The 17,330-nt window shown below is 43.7% G+C and overlaps 1 protein-coding gene across 7 annotated transcripts in view; it reads left to right on the top strand.

Annotated features, from left to right (window-relative positions):
- The window catches only part of NFS1 (NFS1 cysteine desulfurase), a 28,524-nt gene that overhangs the window by 8,810 nt on the left and 2,384 nt on the right, over nt 1-17,330 (top strand). For 2 of the 7 annotated variants that reach the window (XM_085002679.1, NM_001136510.1), the window contains 7 exon segments: nt 7,716-7,809; nt 9,290-9,424; nt 13,139-13,296; nt 13,720-13,825; nt 14,125-14,206; nt 14,840-14,923; nt 15,627-15,716. In XM_085002679.1, the coding sequence (XP_084858805.1) occupies nt 7,761-7,809; nt 9,290-9,424; nt 13,139-13,296; nt 13,720-13,825; nt 14,125-14,206; nt 14,840-14,923; nt 15,627-15,716 (704 nt within the window). In that variant the 5' untranslated portion in view covers nt 7,716-7,760. 7 annotated transcript variants of the gene reach the window in all.

Below are 17,330 nucleotides of genomic sequence, written 5' to 3'. Positions count from 1 at the left end.
TAGTTACCTCTACCAGTCCTTGTCCAGTAGGGTCCTATGGGTGGAAATGCCCCATAAGTCTCACAGTTTCCTTGCCCTTTTCTTCCCATAAACTGAGTCACAGGGGATTAGGGATTAATGTGCATCTGGGTGTAGATACACTCCCTATAGTAAACAAGGCCTGTGGGGATGTTACTCCCTAGAAACTTTAAGCCACTAATGTTAATCAATGGCCATATCAAATAATGCATTGAAGCCCATGCTCCTACATGGACTACTTGAGTTAATATTCTGCCTCAATCCCCCTCTAGAGTTGGAGACTTTAACTGCCAGGGGGTTGTGGGGGGCACGGCTAGGACCGCTCTGACTGGTTCCTGCTGAAAAGGGGTGTTGTTAGGGGAAAGCAGTTAGGTCTCCACTCATGGGATAGTCGCGTGGGCTTCGATACATTACACTGGGTACCCCTTCCATCACCACTTGAAGTATGATAGCTTCTAATCGGGATGTAATGAAATGAGAAATGAAATTAATTATACAGGGTTTGAATAAGAGGATTAAGATCACAGTGATGACTATGGTGAGGAAATATTTTCCCCAGGAGGAGGAGATCAACCAATTCCAGAGGGCTGCTCCAAAAGCTGCAGGGAATCAGACACATTCTGTTAATAATCAGGATACAGACAACATTTTTTTTTTTTTATAGACAACATTTAGATTTTATGGTAGCACAAGTAACTTGTCCTTGTGAGGAGTAAGATTTATGGCAGCATCTTACTTTTAAGGTTAATTTACTCAATTAAATTTATTCTAAACTTAGTCCCCAGCATGCACAAAATTCTCTTCTCAATGTCCACTTCCCACACACCTTGTATCACTTTCTGTATCCGTATTAGTCTGTCCCTTATTTTCCAACCAGAGCAGTCTGCTAAAGACAATCTTTATTTGCCTTAATAAAATGCAATTCCATTCCTCATTCCTTCTTTATTGAAAGCAGACACATTTTTACTTTTCTAAAGCAACCACGGACTGTCTTTTATAATTTCTAAAAACACTTATTTTTCTTATAGAGAACATCTTAGGGTGGCACTAAACATACTGATTAATTGTCCTAAATACCTTAGTTTCTATTTAATAACTGAGTGTCTCGTTTGACTTTTATTAAACCTAGATACAATAAGGTATTATACTTAATGTTGATAACTGTAACATGTCTGTTAATTAGGTCAACAAACTTCAATTCTAATATGTTATTAATTTAATACTGAATATTTCCCTAAAATATTTTATGTGAACCTAAAATTAATTCTGGCCAGTTAGATCCCTTCCATATTTTGAGAATTTATATATGCGAAGCCTTAGTCAAGGGAATGCAGGAAAAAAGGCATCTTTTAAATCTAATGCCATAAACCAAGCTGCTGTTTCTGGAATTTGTCAGAGGAGAGTGTAGGGGTTGGGCACCACTGGATGTAATGGGACCACTGCCTCATTTATTAGATGGAGGTCTTAACTAGGCGCCAATCCCCATTAGGCTTTTGTACTCCCAATATAGGGGTGTCACAGGGGCTGTTACATTCAATTAGTAATCCCTGTTTCTTTAGGTTTTTTATGATGATTGGGGTAAATTCCTGTCGTGCCTCAGAGGGTACTGCTTCCATCAAAGGCAGGCATAAACCTTGATTAGGCTCCTTTGTCATGTGAATTGAGGCTTTAACCTTTGACAAAATATCTCCTCCTAAAAGAGGAGTTGGGCTCTCTGGAACAATCAGAAAAGCATGAGAGAAGAAAATGGACTCCTAGTCACAACTCAAAGGTTGTGTAAAAAATGTTGTAACAGGCTTGCCAGAAATACCACGAAGAGTGACAGATTTATTTGAGGGGGACTCAGGGTTGGAGAGGAGCACTGAAAAGGCGGTTCCCATATCCAAGAGGAAGTTGATAGGCTGTTTTCCTACATTTAGAGTTATCCAAGGTTCCTGGGTGGTGATGAGGACAGGAGCCAATATGGAAAGCCCTGGGTCCCATCAGTCTTGATCCTGGGTGCAAGGGGTCTACCCAGGGGCCTTCATCTTTGGGGCAGTCCCTCTTCCAGTGATCTCCCTGACGTATGGGACACAGCCTAGGTGCTGTGGTCTGAGCCTTGGGGCATTCCCATTTGAAGTGTCCCTCTTTTCCACAGAGGACACAGGCTCTGGGCTTAGGTCTCTGCCCTAGTCCTCTTGCCTTGGAAGCTCCCAGGTTGACTCCCTGTAGTGCCATAACTAGAGCCTCAGCCTTTTCTCTGTCTCCCCTCTTGTTCTCCTTTCATTCTTCCTGGTACCAATTATAATATACTTGAGTTGCTACTCTAAGGAGGAGCTCTAGGTCCTGATCAGGGCAAAAGCCAATTTTTGGAGCTTTCTCTGCATGTCTGGTGCCGATTGAGTTATAAATTCGTCTTTAGAATTATTTGGCCCTCCATTGATTCTGGGTCCATTGGTGTATGTTTTTTCAGTGCCTCTCTGAGTTTTTCTAAGAAAACCAATGGACTTTCTCGTTCCTCTTGACAAACCTCCAATAGTTTGGAGTAGTTAACAGGCTTTACTTGTGAGGCTTTTAATTCCTCAACTATACAAGTAATAAAATGATTCCTATGCCAATTGTTGTTATCCCCCTCATCGGCAGACCAATTGGGATCGCTCATAAGAACTGCCTGACATCCTGTGGGGAATCTTGTTGGTACCTCTCCTAATGTGCCTCTGGCATTTACAGCATACCATTCATCTCCCCCAGCTTTGAGCATTTTTTAAGACTTTATTTTTTTTTTTTCTTATAGTCAGTGTCTGTTTTAGTAATAACATGATGTCCTTCCAGGCTAACTCAGAGAAATGCCTGAGACCCTGAAAGACCTCAGTATATCTATCTGGGTTGTCAGCACATTTTCCCAAATCTGTTTTCATTTGCCTTAAGTCCTGAAGTGAAAAAGGTGTATGGACCCGTGTTGGTCCCCATTCTCCGTTTGCTACTTCTTGTAAAAGGAGTAAAGAGGGATATAACTTTGGCACTGGAGGGGGAAGAGGAGGAGCCTTGGGCAGCATTGGAGAAGGCTGGTTAATTTCTGGAGGGTCTGACCCAGTTGGGTGAGGATATGGTGGGCACCTGGGTCCGGAGGGAGTTGGCATAATGTACTGAGGAAGTCCACAAGCCTTCCTCAGTGCAGTGTCTTCCCTCATTGTAAAGAAGATTTGAACATAAGACACCTCTGATCATATCCCTTCTCGTCTGCAAAATAGGTCTAATTGGAGAATAGTATAATCTAGAGAGCCTTCAGGTGGCCATCGCTGTCATTTGACAGGTTATATAGTGGCCAGGCTTTTGTGCAAAAGAAAATTAAACATTTCTTTTTCAGAGTCTCAGGGTCAAACTTTTTCCAGTTCTTCAAGGCACATGTCAGGGGAGTTGCCTTTGAGCCATGCACCAGGCTCGAGGATGTGGCTCCCATCCGAAAGAGAGAAAAGACCAGCATCCAGCGCCTACTGTCCTTTCTCAGCTATGTGAGGGCTTCCCCCCTCCTAGGAGGGACTAGACCTTAGTGGTCAAATGTCCCATCTGACCTCAGTCTGACTCTTTACCAGCTCAGCCTCTCTTTACCAGCGTAGCCTCTCTTCCCGTCGTCCCTGTCCATTGCCTGTCTCTGGACAGAGGTGAAGAAAACTCAGGCATACAGGATGACATCCCTCTCTATTAATATCAGGAAAGTTCCTAAGCCACAATTAACAAGTAGATTGGATAAACCAGCTGTCGACTTCTCTAATCAGGGTGAAAGTAAATAACAAAAAGCAAAGCTGACTTTGCCCAGGCTCTGAGGCTAAACACTTGGCCTAGGTTGGATGAATGCCAGTTATTAACTACTTCCCCCCCATAGGCATGGTAACAACTCAGGGTGGTCTTAACATCTAGAGGTTTGTTTCCTTGCCCCCCCCCAACCCCCTGCAGCTCTATTTGAGGTAATAACAAAGGAAATGATAAAGGATCAGATTAGTTTGACACCATAATCTCCAGAAAATCCTTTTGAAGTCTTTGCCTGGATTTCTGGGTTAGGTCCCACCCTGTGTGCCTGCCCTGTGCGGGGTGTGCAGACAAAACAAGGGAGGGTGCCCCCTTCTCAGAAGGTGGCCATCTAGATGTCCACCTGACTGCCCATCTCTCGGGAGTTCAGGTGCCTCTTAGCAGTTGGCTGCTTCAAACCTGGATTGAACTCACAGGGAGGAAAGAGAACCCTCAAAGTCCGCTACAGCCATAAGCCATATGAGGTCCCCGCGGAACTGCAGGTTAGGACCCACTCGGTCTCTGTAGCCACTAAGGCCATCGAGCCACAAACTCGAACCTGAAGCTCGAGCAAATCAGGCCACACAATCACTCATACAGCACTCAGAGGTTATCACAATGCTTCACGCTGCCCTGAGAAGTTATTTTAAGCCCTTTATCACCCTTTAAAATTCACAAAAACAACATTTTGTTTTTTACATGCCTTTTAACAATTGCTGACCTTCAGGAATATGGTAACTGTGATTTCCCAAATATTTTACAAAGGCTATAGTGCATAGAGAGAGGGGGAATGGGAAAGAAAGTTTGCCTTGTAATTCATCCATCTCTGGCCGGTCATAAACTCGTTCACACAGTCACCCTCCTTTCAGAGTCAGATGAAACTGAAAAGAAGTAGAAAGTGCAAGCTTGCTGCCACTTACCTTGTGAGTGCAGATGTATTGGATCGGATCCCCGATGAGCCCCCAAAAGGATGATGCCGGAAAGATAGTACCAGAATCCAGGTTCTTGTTCACAGCGGTCGAAGAATGTACTCCGTGAACACACAGGCAGCAAACAAGCAAAGTTTTTATTAAAGGAAAGCAGACAGCTCCCAGGGTTACTGGGACGGGGGAGAAGAGCCCCTTGAGCTGCATTTTTGACCTACACCACCGCTTGTGGCAACGCTGGATCCTTAATCCACTGAGCAAGGCCAGTGATCGAACCCACGTCCTCATGGATACTAGTTGGTTCGTTAACCGTTGAGCCATGCTGGGAACTTCTCTGCTGATATTTCTTATCCTCTGAAAGAAGTGTAGTTTTTGTGAAGATTATTTTCCATTTTGGCCCATATCTTTATATGTTCATTTTGAGTAGTGGGTCCAAGCATCGTGTCCACCAGATTTTGGATACCAGCATCCCTGGACAAATTCTAAGATATAGTTTATAAACAGAGCCCTGTCATAGAGATCGTTTTACTATTATTTCGTTTCCAGCCTGGAGGCCTGTTATTTTTCTTTCTTGCCCAGTTGTCCTGGGAAGAACTTCTAGTACAAAGTTGAATGAAGCTAGTACAAAGTTGAATGAAAGTGGTGAGAGCAGATAACCCTTGTTTTGTTCCTGATCTTAGATGAAAGCTTTCGCCATTAAGTATGATGTTAGCTGTGGATTTTTTTTTTTTTTTTGCTTTTGCTTTTTAGGGCTGTACCTGCGACATATGGAGGTTCCCAGGCTAGGGGTCAAATTGAAGCTATAGCTGCTGGCCTATGCCACAGCCACAGCAATGCAGGATCCAAGTCGAGTCTTTGAGCTACAACACAGCTCACGGCAATGCTGGATCCTTAACCCACTGAGCGAGGCCAGGGATCGAACCCGAAACCTCATGGTTCCTAGTCAGATTCGTTAACCACTGCACCACGATGGGAACTCCCTTAGCTGTAGATTTTTCAAGGCTGTTCTTACATCAGTGTCCTTTATCAGGTTGAGGAAGTTTTCCTAGTTTGTTAAATTATTTTTTTTTAAACATGAATGGGTATTGGATTTTATCAGTGGTTTTTTGTGTGTCTATTGAGGTGATCGTGTGGTTTTGCTCTCTATTCTGTTAATGTGTTATATACACTGATTTTTTTGTTTGTTGAACTTGTATTCCTGGATTAAATTCTACTTGGTAAATCCTACTTGTGGCACAGCGGGATCAGCAGCATCTTGGGAGCTCTGTGACACAGGTTCAATTCCTGGCCCAGAACAGTGGGTTAAGGATCTGGCATTGCTGCTGCTGTGGCTTAGGTTGCAGCCCAGATCTGATCCCTGGCCTGGGAACTCCATATGCTGTGGGATGGCCAAAAATGAAAAAAAAAAAAAAAAAAATCCTACTTGGTCACAATGTGTGATCCTTTGTGATCCTATATGTTGCTGGATTTGGTTTGCTAGTATTTGGTTAAGGATTTTTGCATCTGTATTCATTAGTGATATGGATCTGTGGTTTTCCTGTGATATATTTGTCTGACTTTGATATTGGGGTTGTACTGGTCTCAGAATACATGTGTTGGTTGTAGACTGAAATAGATCTGTTTCCGTCTTCTTAACCTTTGTGCCTCTTCATAAAACCCTCCATTTTAGCCATACTGCCTTCACAGCTCCCTAATGTGCCCTAACCAGTGGTGTTTTGGCCCAATCTTCAAATTTATCCTCACCTTTGATCTATTCTTTTTTCCAGACTTGCCTTAATCTTCTCTCTCTCTCTAATTTATTTATTTATTTATTGTCTTTTTAGGGCCTCACCCATGGCATATGGAGGTTTCCAGGCTAGGGGTCCAGTTGGAGCTGTAGCTACTGACCTACACCACAGCCACAGCAATGCCAGGTCTGAGCTGCGTCTGTGACCTATACTACAGCTCTTGGCAACATTGGATCCTTAACCCACTGAACAAGGCCAGGGATCAAACCTGCGTCCTCATGGATACTAGTCAGGTACATTTCCACTGAGCCACAAGGGGAACTCCCCTTTTAGCTTATTTTATATAATTACTTAATGACTTTTTACTTCTCTGCTCTATTGTATACATATGTCTGTCTCTTTACTAGGCTAAGTGAAGCCTAGTTCTAGGACTGCTAGCAGCATGTATTTTCTGTATTTTTGTTCCTCATAATACTTTGTGCCTTTCTTTTACTTTGTAGTATTTATTGTGTTATCGTGCTGGGCACTGGGGATAGAGAGGTGAACAACACAAGCCTAATCCCTGCCTTCAGGGAGTGGACATTCTAGTGAAGGGCATGGTTAATATGTAAACAAACATATAAATGAAATAATTACCAATTGGGATATATGCTGTAAAGAAGTTTGAAAGACACATAGCATTGAGAACCTACATTAGTCCAGTGTCAGGGAAAGCATAACAGATGTTGTGTGACTGACTAGTAAGTTTCTTTAAGGTAAATGTTTGAGTCAGATGTGGTCCCTACCTTGGTGTAGTAACCTTTTTCACTGCTTACTTTGTTCTTTGCTGCTTGCTTTGACAACCTTACCTAGGAAGGGTTCCCCCCTCTTTTTTTTTTTTTTTTTTTTTTTTGTCTTTTTTTGCTATTTCTTGGGCCGCTCCTGCAGCATATGGAGGTTCCCAGGCTAGGGGTCGAATCGGAGCTGTAACTACCGGCCTATGCCAGAGCCACAGCAACGCGGGATCCGAGCCGCGTCTGCAACCTACACCACAGCTCACGGCACGCCGGATCGTTAACCCACTGAGCAAGGGCAGGGACCGAACCTGCAACCTCATGGTTCCTAGTCGGATTCGTTAACCACTGTGCCATGACGGGAACTCCTGTTGTCACTATTTTAATTGTACCCACTCTGAAGTTGTGTAGTGAAAGGCCCCTTTTCAAGACTAAGCTTGACTACATTCTGCGTTAGGGAGTACTTTGTTCATACTGTATATCGTCCTTGTTCCCAATATTCTTAGGAACTAGAGGCTGCCATCCGGCCAGATACCAGCCTGGTCTCGGTCATGACTGTGAACAATGAGATTGGAGTGAAGCAGCCCATCGCAGAAATAGGTGAGTATTGCGGGTAAACCCTGATGCTTGCTCACCGCTGGGATCCATGTGAGGGGCAGGACTGGACTATGAGCTGTAACACTTTATAGAATGCAGTAAGGAAATCAAGGGAAAGAGAGCTCCAGTCCCTTGTTCAAGGATATATTGTAAATGGCGTGGCTGGCATTTGAATCTAAGTCTAGTATCCTTTATGTTTTCATTTTACTGTAGTTAGTACTGAAAACAAAATCTCCACAGAGTTCCTGCTGTGTTGCAACAGGATCAGCGGCCTCTTGGGAACGCTGGGACTCAGGTTTGTTCCCCAGCCCTGTATAGTGGGTTAAGGATCTGGCAATCTGGCACTGTCACAGTGGCAGTTTAGGTTGCAACTGTCGCCCAGATCTTATCCCTGGCCTGGGATTTCGATATGCCACAGAGCAGCCAAAAAAGAAAAAAAAAAATTTAAAAACCTCCACCTTTTTTTCCTCCTCCTCTTTCACTTTTTTCATTTTATTTTATTAATTTTTTGTTGTTGTTGTACCCACAGCATATGGAAGTTCCTAGGCCAGGGACTGAATCTGAGCCACAGCTTCAACAACACCAGATCCTTAACCCAATGTGCCAGCTGGGAATTGAACCTGCGCTTCTACAGCAACTCAAGACGCTGCAGGGGGATTCTTTTTTTTTTTTTTTGGTCTCTTTTTTAGGGCCACACCCAAGGCATATGGAAGTTTCCGGTCTAGGGATCGAATCGGAGCTGTAAGTTGTTGGCCTATGCCATAGCAATAGCAATGCCAGATCCGAGCCACATGTGAGACCTGTACCACGGCTCATGACAAGCCAGATCCGAGCCACATGTAAGACCTGCACCACAGCTCATGACAAGCCAGATCCGAGCCACATGTGAGACCTGCACCACAGCTCATGACAATGCCAGATCCTTAACCCACTGAGCAAGGGCAGAGATGGAACCCTTGTCCTCATGGATACTAGTCTGGTTCATTACCTACAGGCAGATTCTCCTGCAGGCGGATTCTTAATCCACTGTTGCCACAGCAGGAACTCTTCACCTTTTTCATTTTAAAACATCTCTTTATGCTCACTTAGAGCCAGAGAAACTCACCCTGTAACCTCTTAAGTACATAAGCAAATATATCTGTTAAAATTCACTTCTTTGAGATCAAAAAGGATCTAATACTTAATCTGATATTTTTGAAAGGCCAATGTTAATGATGTGTGAAGAGTCTTATGAATCAGAATATCAGGGGTGTTTTGGTTTGGTGCTTTGCTCTTGCCATTATTTATTCAAGTCTAGGACACTAGAACTGAGAATGAGAGACAGAAGCAAAAGGAGAGAAAGGGAAGGAGAGAGAAATGGTTTATTATATGGCTAGAGTCCAATGCTAGATATAATTTTACCTTAGAATTAATGGTACGTTGTGGAACCACTACCAGGTCACTTCCTAATTCTGTGCTCTGGTTCTTCTCCTTATTTTCTCAGGGCGGATTTGCAGTTCCAGAAAGGTATATTTCCATACCGATGCAGCCCAGGCTGTTGGAAAAATCCCTCTCGATGTCAATGACATGAAAATTGACCTTATGAGCATCAGTGGTCACAAAATCTATGGTCCCAAAGGTACCCGTCCCTCCTAGAGTTCTTCCTCTGGATCTCCCAGCAAACCCTTTGACAGCTGTTCCTGGGACTCATTTAGGACTATCATTCCTCTCAGGGAGTTGTACGTTCAGAGTTCCCTGAGGAATGTGTTGTTAGCCTATTTGTACATTCTAGCAGTTACTGTATAGCAGATGGTTCTTAACTGGTCTCTTTAGAAAATCCTTAGCATGTAGATGTTAAATTGGTTGAGGAACAAGGGGTTTTGTCATACCAACTTAGCTAGATAAGTCCAGTGTTCTTGTCTGCCCCACTGTGATATGCATAGCAATATTCTTTCTTTCTTTCTTTTTTATTTTTATTTTTTTTGCTGCACCTGTGGCATGTGCAAGTTCCTGGGCCAGGGGTCGAACCTGAACCACAGCAGTGACAATGCCCAATCCTTAACCCATTGCACCACCAGAGAACTCCGAGGGCAATATTCTTTGAGTCCTTCATTCCCATGGGTCTTGCTTTAGCCTTAGGGGAAGATTGTATGCCCTTTTATGTCTCTCTCTGTTTCCTATGGTCCTATTGCCCTAGGAATGTTTTGTAGCTGGAATTCTGCCTCTGCAGCCCTCTTTTGGGAAGAGACTATTATCCTCTCTTTTATGGAGGTAGCCGTCAAAACCAAATAGCTCCTCCTCTGTCTCTTGGGCGAGGACCTGTGGTGGTTGGTTATGCCAGTACACTTTCTGTGTCTGTGGGTCGTGTCATCTCCATGTACATCCTGTGGGAAAAGCTGTGGTAGCTCCTGGAAGTATGTAAGATGACTTCTTCTAAAGGCTCACAGAGATCGTTAGGAGCATTTTTGCGAGCTATTGTTTTTTTTCCCTATTTTATTTATGTATTTATTTATTTATTTTGTGCAACAGTCATCACACCCCAATGAGCTATCATTTTTAAAAGCCCAACAGGCTTTCTATCTTTAACTATAACATTGCCTTTATTGGCATTTATTGTAGATAAATCTGTTTTGATAAAACCAAGTCATATTGAGCAGAAGCTGTGATCAGCACTTTAATGTATACAGATATCCCTCACTAGCCAAACTCTTGCTTTTCAAACTCAGTATCCAAATGGATTTAGATAGCATGGTATCCTTCACTATCCATATGTAGTATCTGAGCACTTGCTCTCTGAGCTTAGGAAATGCAGAGGTTCATATAGTGCAGGATACTTGAATTTGATTTTATTTTAATGGGGAAGTGAACTAATTCTTAGTAAATGCAGTTTGGTACATACATTATTTTATTTATTTACACACGTGCGGCACATGGAAGTTCCCAGGCCAGGGATCAAATCTGAACTGCAGCTGCAACCTATGCTACACAGACAATGCCAGATCCTTAATCTACTGTGCCACAGCAAAAACTCCTATAGATTATTTTGAAACTAGGTTCCTTCATGATAAATTTGGGAACCATTCCCTCAGTTCTTATAGTACCTGCAATCTCTGCCTCAATAGTCATTCTGTGTGGGAGAAGATAACCTTCAGCAAGTGCTCGCTCTATTCTGAAACCTTTGGCTACTTAGTGAATGTCTCTGTACATTCATGGTCATATCCTAACAGGAAATTTCAGTAAATGGATTTGCTGTATCACAAGTTGTACACATTTTTTTTTTTAATTTTCCCACTGTACAGCAAGGGGATCAAGTTATCCTTACACGTATACATTACAATTACATTTTTTCCTCCACCCTTTGTTCTGTTGCAACATGAGTATCTAGACAAAGTTCTCAATGCTACTCAGCAGGATCTCCTTGTAAATCTATTCTAAGTTGTGTCTGAGAAGCCCAAGCTCCCGATCCCTCCCACTCCCTCCCCCTCCCATCAGGCAGCCACAAGTCTTTTCTCCAAGTCCATGATTTTCTTTTCTGAGGAGGTGTTCATTTGTGCTGGATATTAGATTCCAGTTATAAGTGATATCATATGGTATTTGTCTTTGTCTTTCTGGCTCATTTCACTCAGTATGAGATTCTCTAGTTCCATCCATGTTGCTGCAATACAAGTTGTACACATTTTTAAGTTTTGGTAGACCCTGGGAGATTGTGATAATTTTTACTTCCATTCTGATTTCTCCCCCTTTTTTCCTCGATTTTAATTTTTAAAAAAATTTAAAAAAGTTTTCTCAACTACCTGCACCTTCCTTCGAAATGTTTTTATTTTTTTTGGACAAGGTAGCATGGTTCAAAATTCAAAAGCCACAGAGAAGTATGCTATGGAAAATCTTTTTTTTTTTTTTTTTGTCTTTTTTGCTATTTTTTGGGCCGCTCCCACGGCATATGGAGGTTCCCAGGCTAGGGGTCCAATCGGAGCTGTAGCCACCAGCCTACACCAGAGCCACAGCAACGCGGGATCCGAGCCGCGTCTGCAACCCACACCACAGCTCACGGCAACGCCGGATCGTCAACCCACTGAGCAAGGGCAGGGACCGAACCCGCAACCTCATGGTTCCTAGTCGGATTCGTCAACGACTGCACCACGATGGGAACTCCATGGAAAATCTTTTATTCCTGTCTCCAAGATGTGTAGTTCCCCCTGGGGAGAAGGGCTGTTTCTTGAGGATTTTTCTAGATTTAGTCTATGCATTTACAAGCACATGTATACTTTCTCCCTTCCTCTTTTTACTCAAACATCAGTGTGCTATACTCATTGTGCTGCATCTTGCATCTTCACCTAACAGTGCATCTTTTTTTTTTTTTTTTTTGTTCCTCTTTGAAGTACAGATATCATTCACACTTAACTAGTTCTGTAACAGTGTATGTTGGAGTGATTTTTTTTTTTTTTTTTGTCTTTTCTAGGGCCATACCCACAGCATATGGAGGTTCCCAGGCTAGGGGTCTAATCGGATCTGTAGCCACCGGCCTATGTCAGAGCCAGAGCAACGAGGGATCTGAGCTGTGTCTGCGACCTACACCACAGCTCATGGCAACACTGGATCCTTAACCCACTGAGCAAGGCCAGGGACCGAACCCGCAACCTCATGGTTCCTAGTCGGATTCATTAACCACTGAGCCACGACGGGAACTCCAGAGGTTTATTTTTTTCCTTCACTGCTCCCTGTCTTGGAGATTTTATAGTGGTAGTAAAGAAGGCGCTTCCTCTTTCTTTTATACACCTGCTTTGTATTTCAGTCATGAGTGTACCATAATTTATTTGCCCATTCTCCTGATGATGAGTTTTTTTCCAGTTTTTTGCTATTATGGATAATAGTGCGTTGCATGATGTCATTTTTTACATACATAGGGAGCTACTTTAAACTAGTTTGGTCATTACTCCTGATAGTTACCTTCGTGCTGTTAAATAATTTTTGTTTTTTAGATTTTTTGTTTGTGACATGTAGTGGCTCTATGTGGCTTGATGTGGGATCTTAGTTCCCAGACCAGGGGTTGAACCTGAGCTGTGGCGGTGAAAGTGCCAAATCCTAACCACTAGACCACTAGGGAACTCCCTGGGTGAAAGTGCCAAATCCTAACCACTAGACCACTAGGGAACTCCCTGATGTTAAATAGTTTTAGTTTTGATAATTATTATGCTTTTGCTGCTATTTCTTCTTTTCCTCCAATATTTTTTACATTGAAAAATTTCAGACTTACAGAAAAGTTGAAACAGTATTTTAACCCCTTTGAAAAGTGATATTTTGTTTCATCTGCATTTTCCCTTTTCTCTTTTTTGTAACAACTTTCTTTCCCCAGGGGTTGGTGCTATCTACATTCGCCGCCGGCCCCGTGTGCGTGTAGAGGCCCTGCAGAGTGGAGGGGGGCAGGAGCGGGGTATGCGGTCTGGGACAGTCCCCACACCCTTGGTGGTGGGGCTGGGGGCTGCGTGTGAGGTGGCACAGCAAGAGATGGAGGTATGGGGAGAGCAGTTCCCTCTCGCAAGTTCTTCCCCTGTGCTCTGTCTCCTATTTAGAGGCTTTTAGCATGACTGAGTCAGATTTTTGCCAGAAAAGGAGGTTTAGGAATACCATTTTTGTCCCAGTGCTGCTGGCATCTTGTTCTGTGAGAGGTGTTATGGGCTCCAAAATCCAGGGCCTTTCAGTAGTTGTCAGTTCATTTATTCTGGGTTATTAGAGCCATGTGTCCAGTTACTGAGCACTTCTGCATACAAGGTGCTGTGCTCAGTGCTGGGCATATAGTGGTCTCCATTAGTAACACAGGACTATAGGTGGGTCGGATGCACAGTCACTTCTGGGCACGGGGAAGGGCTCCTCGTCCTGTGTGTTTCTGAGCTATTAATGGTCACAGTGCTCAGTCCTCCCTTGCCTGCTCCTCAGTATGACCACAAGCGGATCTCAAAGTTAGCAGAGCGACTGATACAGAAGATCATGAAGAGCCTTCCAGACGTGGTGATGAATGGAGACCCCGAGCACCATTACCCAGGTATGGATGGATGTGCCCTTTCTGTCCCCATCTGGAAGAGCCTGAGATTCTGAGACTCCTCTTTTTTTTTTTTTCCTCTCTTTTTTGGCCACCCCAAGGCATATGGAGTTCCTGGGCCAGGGATCAGATCCGAGCTGCAGTCGAGACCTAAGCTGCAGCTGTGGCAATGCCAGATCCTTAACTCACTGTGCCAAGCCAGGGATCGAACATGCATCCTAGCATTCCCATAGTGACTCTAGTCCCATTGCACCACAACAGGAACTCCATGAGATTCCTCTTATAGCATTTCTTTCTTCCAGGCTGTATCAACCTCTCCTTTGCGTATGTGGAAGGGGAAAGTCTGCTAATGGCACTCAAGGATGTCGCCTTATCCTCAGGGAGGTGAGTTGGACTGGATACAGAGAGTGTGGCAGGGCCAGTTAGCCTGTAAGTTTCCATTGTGGAGGTGACAGGCAAAATAGATCTTGGTTCAGAGTAGAAGTCACTTGGTAAGTACCTATTTTTAGCTGGCTAGGCACAAGCTAAAGTTGGCCAACCCAGAAGGACTTCTCGTGGTAGAATTTTGTGTTTTTTATGGTCCCGGGAGGTGCATGTATCTATTCTGGTGTTATTCTGGTAGTTCTGTTATAGGCCTCCAGAATTCAAGGATGCTCTGGAGGCTGCCAAGGGTTTAGCTGCTCTCTAGGCTGCTCCAGATGGTGTATTTGGTCATAGGGGAGTAAGCACATGGTCCTCTGCTGCCTCTTGTCAGACCCACCTCGTGTGGTATCACACCTTGTCATGCTTTGGCAATATCTTTGCTCAAGGAGGTTATCCTCTGCAGGGCCCAGAGTAGCTAGGTTCATATCCTAGAAAGTGCAGGCAACATCCAGCCCTTGGGCTCTATCAGATTATAATGCCTCTTTTGTCTCCATGGTATGACTCCAGGGGCCTGGGGGTAGGAGCAAGACTGGGGGTTTGTAGCCCAAAGCATATTTGATGATGAACTCAGCAAGACTCTGTCTTTTTCCTCAGTGCCTGCACCTCTGCATCCTTGGAACCTTCTTATGTCCTTCGAGCAATTGGCACTGATGAGGATTTAGCTCATTCTTCTATCAGGTCAGTCACTTGAGCTGCAGCATTTATGAAAGGTGTCCTGGAGTTCCCGTTGTGGTGCAGTGGAAACGAGCTGACTAGGAACCATGGGGTTGCGGGTTTGATCCTCGGCAGTGCTCAGTGGGTTAAGGATCCGATGTTGCCATGAGCTGTGGTGTAGGTGGCAGACAGGGCTTGGATCTGGCATTGCTGTGGCTATAGCGTAGGCCAGCGGCTACAGCTCCGACTGGCCCCCTAGCCTGGGAAACCTCCATGTGACGCAGGTGCGGTCCTGAAAAGACAAGACAAAAAAAAAAAGAAAGGTGTCCTGTTTTGTGTTATTCTTTTCCTCTTAGAGTCTTCCTCAATCTGGTTTCCCTTATCCCTTCTTTTTTTTTTTTTTTTTAAATTAGGGTCACACTTGGTGACACATGGAAGTTCCCAGGCTAATGGTTGAATTGGAGCTGTCACCTGGGAAGTTTGTGAAAGATGAAGAGGTCTGAGTGCCACACTCAGAGATTCTAATTCACTAGGTTTGGAGGTATATGAAACTTCTTAGATGATTCTCAGGTAGTCCACAGACCATGTTTGGAGAAACTCTGCCCTAGAGGAGAAGGACTGTGTTCTCTTCGTGTCTTTTGTAGAGTAGATCCTCATTGAGTATTTACTGAATGAATTTACCCTAGTGTCACAGGTCTGATGCAGAGCTCCTCTCTGTCTTTTTCAGGTTTGGCATTGGCCGTTTCACTACTGAGGAGGAAGTGGACTACACAGTGGAAAAGTGCATTCATCATGTGAAGCGTCTTCGAGAAATGAGGTGCCAGAGACCTTTTGTTCTTTTTTCATAAATGATTTTTATTTTTTCCATTATAGTTGCTTACCAGAGACCTTTTGGAAGAAATTGCAGTGCTGGCCTCTCTCTCTTCCCCACACTACCAGAAACCAAAGTTTGCGAATCTTTGGATTTTAGGATACAGAGATTCCACAAAGCAAGAAAGTGGATCTTCTTGGCTACTTGTTTGCAGAATATGAAAAAGTGTTTTTAAGAACTAAATAATTACATAAGTTCCAATGTTTTTCATTATTTTATTGATAGTATTAAGTTATCATTATAGCGATATTAATACAAAATTCATAATTTGTAGACTAAGTTTAGGAAAACTCTGTTTTTTGTTGTTGTTGTTGTTTTCATTTTTCTTTTTAGGGCCAAACTTGCGGTACATGGAGGTTCCCAGGCTAGGGGTTGAATCAGAGCCATAGCCACCAGCCTACACCACAGCCACAGTGATGCTAGATCCAAGCAGCATCTGCAACATACACCACAGCTCATGGCAACACCAGGTCCTTAACCCACTTGATCGAGGCCAGGGATTGAACCAGCATCCTCATGGATACTCAGCAGGTTCTTAACCCACTGAACCACGATGGGAATGCTTCTTTTCTGGCCACCCTACAGCCTGTGGAGTTCATAGGCCAGGGGTCAGATCCAAGCCACAGTTGTGACCTATGCTGCAGTTGTGGCAACGCTGGATCCTTAACCCACCATGCCTTGAGGTTTAACCTGTGTCCCAGTGCCACCAGTCCTATGGGAACTCCTTCCTCTGATTTTTTTAAAATTTTATTTTATAATAGTTTTTATTGTTTCCATTATAGCTTGTTTATCTTCCTGTGATTTTTTTTTTTTTTTTGGTTTTAGGGCCCACCCTTGGCATATGGAGTTTCCCAGGCTAGGGGTCAAATTGGAGCTGTAGCTGCCAGCCTACAGCATAGCCACAGCAACACAGGATCCAAAGCCATGTCTGTGACCCTCACCACAGCTCACCGCAATGTCAGTTCCTAATCTGCTGAGCAAGGCTAGGGATCAAACTTGCGTCCTCATGTATGCTAGATTCGTTAACCACTGAGCCACGATGGGAACTCCTATTTTCCTGTGATTTTTAATTGGGGTTCTGTGGTTGGACTTCAGGAGGTACATGACAGCCCTGAAATTGTATGCTTAGTGTTTTGCAGTTGTGCATTTTCTTTGGAGGAAATGGTTTTCATCAGATACTCAAAAGGTTAAAAACTGTACTCAAAGTTTTCTTTGTAAGGATGCATGTAGTATATATTTGGTGTCTCTGCCCAAATTGAATTAACAAGTTGATTTGCAAACTAGGTTCCTGCTTCTCCATTCTTTGGCCAGTGAATATAACTTGTGCTGTTCAAGTCTCAAAGAAAAAAAAAAACAAAAGAAAAAGAAAAGGGAGTTCTCGTCGTAGTGCAGTGGAAATGAATTCAATGAGTATCCATGAGGATGCGGGTTCGATCCCTGGCCTAGCTCAGCGGGTTGGGGATCCGGCATTGCCATAAGCTGTGGTGTAGGCTGGCAGCTCAGATCCCAAGTTGCTGTGGCTGTGGCCAGCAGCTGTAGCTCTGATTCGACCCCTAGCCT

This window comes from Sus scrofa, chromosome 17 (genome assembly GCF_054392235.1).
Source record: "Sus scrofa isolate SSC_HxYL_T2T_F1_AM1 chromosome 17, Sscrofa_HxYL_maternal_Yorkshire_Landrace_v2.0, whole genome shotgun sequence".
NCBI classification, from domain to species: domain Eukaryota; kingdom Metazoa; phylum Chordata; class Mammalia; order Artiodactyla; family Suidae; genus Sus; species Sus scrofa.
This window is presented reverse-complemented; position numbering and strand designations above follow the sequence as displayed.